Genomic DNA, 8,891 nt, shown 5'->3' on the forward strand with positions numbered 1-8,891 from the left:
TGAACCGATTTTCTGGGAATATATCGTTTTATTACGCAATTACTTCAACTCTATGTCATTTTACAGTATAGAATAATATAGCCTACTTATTCATTAAAGTGGTCTTATTTGACAAAAAACTTCAAAAAAAAAAAAACAACAGCTTAAATACTGAATTAAATGAGATTCCTTAAATCATTCTGTATCTCTTAGCTGAAGTGGATCAGATCTCAGTTCAAATCGGTTCTCTCCCAGTCTTAACTCCACTCCGAGTGCGACAGAACAAGACTCCATAGCTGCCTGCTGCAGCACTTCCGCTCCGCAAGAGGCGAGACACGAGCCTACGCGGCGGAGGCAAAGACACAAAGAAAGGTACTGTTTAAAGGGCAAAATAACAGCTAAGTACGATAACTACATAATTTTATTGGTTCGTACTTCATTTCCAGGATATATGGAGGGCTTCTCGTCGAACTTTCATAACATGAATGAGGATTATAGCTGTCGGGAGAAAGAACGAAGAAAACGATCCCACCGTGGAGTGAAGGCAGAACAGACCAGTTGTCCAATAGCGAATTACTATGGGGAAAGACGCCGTAAAGAATCATTTTAGCCAATGTATCTGTTCGGGGAGCAGTTTAAAATGGACTTATTCATATACATCTACAAGAGGCTACATAAACTATTGTTTTTTTTCCTGGGGCAAAGTTTTGTGATGTATTCAGGAATTAGCGAGCTAGCCAATTGGTCTGCTAGCACGGAAGAGTCTAGTGAAAACGTTCCCAGAATGGAGTGCAACGACACTGGGGGATTTAAAAAGTCAATTAGCAGACCAGATAGTTAATCAGCACAGCGACAGAAACAGGAAAGGTTTTTTAAATCACTAACGTTATAGCTAGGTTTGTTATCAGAGTGAGTCTTGCTGTAGACAAGCCAGATGTGTAGCTAGCTAACGTTAGTGTAAACATTTAGCTGGCTAACTTGCTAAGCTTCATGCATGGCGGTAGTACTACTAGTACTAGCCCATGCTAGTAGCGAAGAGAAATTTGTCTGAATACGAGAAAATTGGTTAACCAGGCAGCACGCATTAGGGAACTTAGCTGGAATCCAAACGTCTGTCGTTAGCGTTTCCCCTACCTAAGTGTTGATGAGAGGCAAACGTCGGGTACAACATTATAGATGGACAACCACATAGCTAACAGTAACGTTACATGAATTGGCTTAAATTAAAAACCATCAAGTTAAATTCCATTTTGTGAGCTTGACTTTGCGATAGCTAAACACGTCAATTAGCTAGGTAACGTGGTCTAGCAAATCACTGACGTTAGCCCTGTGTAAGTTAGTATACGCCAATGTTACCTAAACTTCCCTGTCTGATTATATTTTCAGGTTCTTTTCCCCTTTTTATTTGAGGCCGGTATGTCGGATGAGGATTCGCGTGCCAGCACTAGTTCTTCATCTTCCTCTTCCTCGACTCAACAACAAAAACAAAGAGACACACCTAACAAGAAACGGGAGAGCAAAGCCAACATGAGCAAGACCTCGAAACTGCTCTCGACCAGTGCGAAAAGGTATAACATTAGCTAGCTACATAAATTCAGTGAAGAAATATGGTTGGATAAATGTCACGCGTTCATGTGATTAGTGTGTCAAAGGGATGGGGAGGGTTAACGCTCTGAGTGTTTATATCGTTCCGTTTATGTATATCACTGGAATGCAACCTGATAGTGTAAACACCGCAGTGTCAGTAGCTATTTTATTGTTGCAGAACATGATTGAGTCGGGCTGTAAACAACAGTTGTTACAGGCAGCTCTGCCAAACATATAGTGGTACATTTAGCTGGAATATGTTATATCATTTTTGTATTTCCACTAAGGCTAGATATATGGAACGGCAGGTTGCTAGCTAACGTTATACGCCCAGCCAGTGGAGCATTCTGTTGTCGACGCGTGTCCTAGCTATAACAGATCTCGGAACAAGCGGTGCTATTCTATTTCAATGGAGACCATCTCATTTGCATATTAGCTTATAGCGTTTGTTGCTAAAATACGGCAAGGACAATGTGCTCTGTTTGGTCCGGTACGTTTTCCTAGAATGGTGTATTTGGGTGCAGTGTTAAGATTTTTGCGATACGGACTCTCGTTGGAGGTCATTTCATCTTTTTTAAAAACGCGTCTATCTAATGAATATAAGGCGGTGTTGGCGGCCATGTTGTTTCTCGCGCAAAGGTCAGTAGCTGTGCGTGTCGGCACAAGATCAATCGGGATTCTCCGCGATGGCACGGGGCGCCAGATAAAGCGAATGCCTTTTGATGTTTGTACAGGATTCAGAAAGAGCTGGCAGACATCACACTGGACCCGCCGCCGAACTGCAGGTAGGCGACTTATTTCTGCGCCGTATGCTCACACACACAGTTCCACGCTGCTACCTCTATTCTGCATAGTTTTTTTCTGCGAAAATGTCTTTCACTCCTAAGCTCTCAGAAATCCATGTCGTTTTTTGAAAGTTTTTAAGTCATAGAAATGTCAAGTTGCCTCAGTTGAATCAGATGGTGTCAGCGCATTTTAATGGCTGCCATGGGAACAGGAAGGTACTAAATCTGTAGATGTCGTTTTATGGTACTTTGTCTTGGTGTTAAACCAAATTTTATAGTGGATAAAGAAATATCATTTTATTGCACAGTGTGTATTAGTGTGAACTGGAGTACTTGTCCGCGTGTAGCAGGATAAACCCTCCAGTGGAATACTGTCACTATGCTGTTGAATGAGGCACTGAACTTTTCATCGATAACTCCGTAGCTGTCTAAACTGATATGTAAAATGTAAGCATTAAAATTTCATTGTTGCAGATTAACAGTTTGTTTGAAAGTCTGTACTGGTGTGAAGCGACTAGAAGCAACACCAGTCTCAGAATTTTCTGCCTTTTTAAGTTTGCCCCCAATGTTTTTCAAACGTCTCTTCGTGGTTGTCAGGTGAAAAGGATGTTATTTGATGTTATCTTCCCAGCCGCTCGCTGCCTTCTTTGAGGGTCAGAATCAAGTGTTTCTGCGTCTCATTTTAGAGAAGGTGGGAAGAAACCTTGATGGAATTCAGTGGTCTATTCATCTGTCATTACTCAGCAACAATATTTATTGAATGAATACTTCACATGCTTACTCAAATGACATCCCACAGATGAGCACACCCTTGAGAAACTATTTTGAATGGCAACGCAGCTAATTGCAGTCTGCTGAACATTATTACCTTCACTATTTAGGTTATTTTTGATGTAGTATCATCATGTTTTTATGAAGGACTGTACAATATTTCATTTTTAAGTATCTGTCTTTGAAATGAGCCAAATGAGTTCTGCATAAAAGTCAGTACACCTGGATACTTTCTGAAGGAGCCCTGTGACTGAAAGGGCATTTCCTTTAGTCTGAACTGTCTAGTCTGAACAGCACCCTATTAACCTAAACTTTGCAGTCAGAATATGACTGGTTTCTGCTTGTTGTGAATATGTGAGAATAGCGTTTAATGTAGAGATGTTTGCATTCATGCGTGCTGTAGGGCTTGTGGTTGGAATGCATTTCAGTCCCACATTAAACCAGTTGTTTAATAGGTAACGGTCTTATCTTAGGTCAGAAACACAGAAAATGTAGGAGAATATTTGTAGTGATACTTCTACTCATGTTTGTATAGCAAGTCAATATCCTGTCTTTGTCAGGTCATGTTTTAGCAAGACCGTGAGGGTTGTGGTTTACCCTCCTGGTTTGGTATGTTGAAATTGAAATTGGATTTCCTCTTTAACCGTGTCAAAAATGTATGTGAATTGGATTCAGTCAGAACTCATAAGGGCAACATATTGTGCCCTGCAAGGAATGTCAAGTGAAATGTGTACACTGCTCAGAAAATAGGTCATGCCTGTTTTTTTTTTGTTTTTTTTTTTACTATTGATAACATTTTCAGTTGAAACAGATGTGAGGGTAATGAGGGTATTATGACAAACACATTGCAGAAACTTTAGAGTGGTTTGTGGGGCTCAATTTGAATTCTAAGTCTGCAGAGCATTAATTCATTTTCATATCAACTTAATACAAAATAAAGTTTTACCATTGGTCTTTGTTTTGTCAGATTTCACTTAATTTTCTAGTCCTATAGCTTGACGTTAATCTTATGTTCTTGCATCAGTTTAAATATTTATGTGCGTGTTGAAAATGGAATGTCACATCAAACTCTGAGGTGTGAAGGTCTGGTTTTGTCAGGAAAATTACGCAGGGCAATGCAGGTACGTTTCAGTTGAACAAACAACCTGAAACAGAACGGTAGAAAGGGTGTTGTCTGACAGATGGGTTCGCCTCTGGCGCAAAACAAACGGATTCCATTCAGAGTGGGTCCCCAGGCACCGGGCGCTGCGCTCGTTTATTTGCTTTCGTTCGGTAAATAAAGCGTTTGTGTTGGGCTCAGCGGCGCTCTGTAATGCGCTCGCCTCTTGCCCAGCTTCTGGTTCTGAGGGCGTTTGCTGTCAGGTGCATTCTGGGAGCAGAGAAATGGGCCGCGTGGTGAACCCCTTAATTGCAGGCAAGAATGTTAACCGTCGGGCGCTGAGCCGAACCCCTAGGGTTCGAGCGCATGCGAGCGGGCAGAGTTTACATCACTGCTACAGCCCGTCCCATTGTGCGCGATGGCACCGTTAGCCAGACGTGAGGAGTGAAGCCTAGGCTGAGGGCACTACGGCTGAATACGCCCTAGGACCGTGTTACGCTTGAGGTGTGAGCGCATGGTCACGTTCTAGACTTTTACTGCTATGGTTTTAACATCCTGGCTTCAGCCAGCCATTTGATCAATTGATCAATCAATCAATCATTTAGCAGTCACCACAGTTGTATTGTGACAGAGGGTTATACCGTCAGAGTTGGATAAAATTAAGTGTGAATGTACTGTAATTACAATGACGACTTCAATAAATCTGTTTAAAAATGTCAGTATGGAAAAAACATTCAGACTAAGAAATATGAATGCTAATGTCTATTTCTAAAGGGGCCGAGGAGAATTTAGTTTGAATTTTAATGTGACCTTCCTTTTTTTAGGGGTGTTCTACTGTACTGCCTTCCCAATTCATTTAGCCTATCCCCCGAGCATATAAATATGTATTACCTGATTATTCATTTGCTTGGGGAACCTCTCATCAAATATGATATTATCATTTACATTCATAACCTGCCCTTAGAAATGTGTTTATGGCAGTTCGGTGTATTCCATCCAATTTACACGTGATATGAGAAATGGGCTTATGCACTGCCACACCATTCACTGCCATATGATTTAATAATGGAAGTGCATCTATACCCCTGAGGTATTCACTATATTACCATAATAACAGCATCATCGTCTGTGTTCCATAACCACTGTTCTGCTCCGTGTACTGTATAAAAATGGACAGATGTGTGTATTAGGAGATTATACATTTGAATGTTTATTTTTGGGCAAACGCAAGAGGATGAGGATGGATAATCCTAGCACACCATGAGTGTATTGCTAAAGGGACACAGAGAGGGATGCAGTTGGCTTTTTTTTGTTTCAGTATGAGGAACAACACAATGTGATAAACCAAGACGACAAACTAAATTACTCCTGCTTTCTTTTCTGTGGGGGGAGGGGAGAGGGAGGGGAGAGGGGGGTGGGGGGGTTTCCTTTGCCTTGGTTCCAGGTCAGTAAGTGCTTCCCCTGCACAAGCCGTCCTTAGAGAAACCTATTGTCCGCTAATTGCACTTCAGGAAACGGTGCGATTCCACAGCCTTCAGCTGGGCGCTTCTCTCCGCTCCTCAGCTCCTGCCAAGAAGGCTTTCTCAATGCCCCCTGGTCCCTTTGGCTGCCTGTTTTTATTACCGCGGATACAAAGGGACAGCAAGCGATGCGTTAGCCTCTGTTTTTGTGTCGTTAGTGTCCCAACTTTTGACATTCAAGAGGCAGCTCTCACTATTCAGCGTTTCCCTCTGAACACTTGTAGTTCATTTCCTGAGCACAATGCAGGAGCACAAGGATGAGGTTGTTCTCCTCTGTGTTAATCTTTCCGTTCAGCTTCCAACATTTTTCATGAAAATAGTGCATTTCAAGTGCTAGTATCTGCCATTGAAGTCCCTGAAAATGTTTTAGGTTATTTAGCAGCTGTTTAGCAGTAGTTATATGGTCAACTTTCCCTCAAAAGTAGATGTTAGGATGCATAGAAATTGCAATTGAAAGAGAGAGTATTTAAATGGATGACCTCTGAGAAGGCATGCAGGAGCATGTTGTATTTTACATTTACTCTCCTAGCCAGTTCTGCTGCTTATTTAATGGTCATTGACATCATTGTTGTGGTTTCCTCAGTGCCGGGCCTAAAGGAGACAACATCTATGAGTGGAGGTCCACGATCCTGGGACCCCCGGGGTCCGTGTACGAGGGAGGGGTCTTCTTCCTCGACATCGCCTTCACACCCGACTACCCCTTCAAACCTCCAAAGGTACTGAGCACTGGTGTTCTCTCAGCACTGAAAACGGATCTGAGAGTCCTGTAAAGTCACAAGACGGAATTGAAGAGGGAGTTCCTACAGCCCTGCTGTTCATTCCTGCGTGCTGTCTGAATGCATGGAATGTTTATGTGCTGGAGGGTTGTTTAACATTCCAGTGGCCTGCGTCTGGCACTTCCCTGTGTGGTCTCACTGCAGGGAAGGTTGGCATACCACTCTTCCACCACCAGAGGGCTGTCATGCTTACGTCATCGCTTTAACAGGCCACTGCAATAGGCCTACTCATTTTTCTTTGAGTGTTTGTGGAAAAACCCTTTTAGGAACTGTTTTGTTTTCAAGGTCTTTTTGTCATCCATTGTTTTTGTAGAAGTACTGTATAAAGTATAGAGCGATCTTGTGCTTGTACTCATGAATAGATACAAAATGTGTTTGGCTGTGCAGCATCTCTGTCCTTCATCCTCAAAATAAGCTGCAGTATAACAGTGCTTGTATGATGAATACGGTTTGTTTGTGTCAGGTAACGTTCCGCACAAGAATCTACCACTGTAACATCAACAGCCAGGGTGTGATCTGCCTGGACATCCTGAAGGACAACTGGAGCCCCGCCCTCACCATCTCCAAGGTGCTGCTGTCCATCTGCTCCCTGCTCACAGACTGCAACCCTGGTAAGACACGCCCCCATCCTGCCTTCAGACCTGCTACCTTTCACAGACTTCATACTCATGCCTGACACTGTTGACTGATGTAAGGAAAAGCATCCCTGACATCCCTGTTCACCTCTTATCCCATCCCTTCCCTCTTTGAGTCATAGGTTATAGCAAGACCAGAGTGTTTTATATATATTACTCTTTAAATATTTTATTTTCAAGAGAAAGGACGGTTATGAAGTTTCACGATTGTGATTTCATATGTGACATATTTTATAAATGTATAATTATACGGTTAAAAATAAAAATGCTAGCTGCCGCATATTCTTTCCCCCACAAATGAAAAATTAACATGATCAGCAGCCTAATTTTTTCATCTCATTGCTTGCTTCAGTTTGTTAAAGTCAACTTGTGCAGGTTGTTAAACTGCACAAGGCATTGTGCAGTTAGACCCACCTGTGGCCTAAGAATCAGCTGAATGTGCTCATGAATCCGTTCCGTCTCCTCTGTGCAGCTGATCCCCTGGTTGGAAGCATCGCCACCCAATACATGACAAACAGAGCTGAGCACGACAGAATAGCCAAACAGTGGACCAAGCGATACGCCACATAACTGCACCGCCAGGCCCAGCACAGGGGCTGCGTCGTGGAGGGAGCTGCTCAGAGAACGTCTGGGGATTGGGGGTGGGCTTTGGGCGGGGGGCGGGCTTTGGGGCGGGACGGGGCGGGGATTTCCATTGCAGATTTTAAGTCCTTTATTGCCTGATATTTTTTGTTTTTGTTTTCAGTTTTAAGTTATCTTGGCACAGCTAGGAATAAAAAATGCAATAAGTATCTTTGGGTTCTTTAGTTTATCTTTCTCTTTTTTTAATTTAGGTCTTTTAGTGAGTTAGTGCTGTTAAAATACAGAAATTTTACTTATTGACTGCTCGTTTAAAAGGTATCATAGCATGTTTACTCTCTTTCCAGGATTTCAGTTTTAAATGTGAACCATTAATAAAGTCTCTCAATGATGAATAATTGATTATTTTTATTCCAGAAGTGTTCTCCTTCTCCATAGCCCTTAAGATTTGTGAGATTAGGATAGGGGGTAAAGACAGTTTTTCTCCTGATTAAATGCTTTGCACACCTTTGCTAAGCATTCCGAAGGTGCTTTTGTCCTTGTCAGACAATTGCTCACAAAAATACATTTGAATGAATTTTTAACCTGCTAACATTTTCAATTTATCATTTCGACTAGAAAAATAATTGAATGCAAATGTCTGTCTTCCAGTAAAGCTGTGATAAAACACTGTGAGCTATGCTCGGCGGCTTACTGGAAGCTAAACATGACTGTTTTACAGAAGCAGGATCCATCACAATGACAGGGCTGATTAGGCATAAGGCCTTAATCTGACAACAGCAGCTCTCTCTCTCTGCCAGTTGTACATGATGGCAGAATGTCTCCACTGCTCAGGTTTGTGCAGTAAACTGTTCACTATTCTTTGGAGGGTTGATATTTTTAAGTGCATAAACCTTTGATACTAAGTCATACTTTCGTATGTGAAAGTGTTCAAGAGCCCAGCGCTCTGGTCCGAGGTAACCGCTGGTATAGAAGATAGTGAAAATAAATTCTAGTCTGATGTAGCTCCTTAAAGGAATTCTAAAGGTGTCTTGATTGTAAAAGAAGTGAGTAAGATGGCCAGGATTAGTGGTGTTTTGGCAGTTGTTCTCTTCCATAGTAATGTGAACAAATGAACAGTTTTGTCATCTAATGGAAAGTCATTCCTCTATAGTTCTCTT

General features: G+C 42.0%; 1 protein-coding gene across 1 annotated transcript; it reads left to right on the forward strand.

Moving 5' to 3' along the window:
• The first annotated feature begins 204 nt into the window (after positions 1-204).
• Positions 205-8,126, forward strand: LOC118210730 (ubiquitin-conjugating enzyme E2 E1). The gene is made up of 6 exons (XM_035387140.1): positions 205-351; positions 1,366-1,547; positions 2,301-2,351; positions 6,325-6,457; positions 6,981-7,128; positions 7,625-8,126. Exons 2-6 carry the CDS (start codon positions 1,396-1,398, stop codon positions 7,720-7,722), a joined length of 582 nt encoding a protein of 193 aa, XP_035243031.1. The 5' UTR covers positions 205-351; positions 1,366-1,395; the 3' UTR covers positions 7,723-8,126.
• The last annotated feature ends 765 nt before the right edge of the window (positions 8,127-8,891 follow it).

Source organism: Anguilla anguilla, chromosome 1, assembly GCF_013347855.1.
Source record: "Anguilla anguilla isolate fAngAng1 chromosome 1, fAngAng1.pri, whole genome shotgun sequence".
NCBI lineage: Eukaryota > Metazoa > Chordata > Actinopteri > Anguilliformes > Anguillidae > Anguilla > Anguilla anguilla.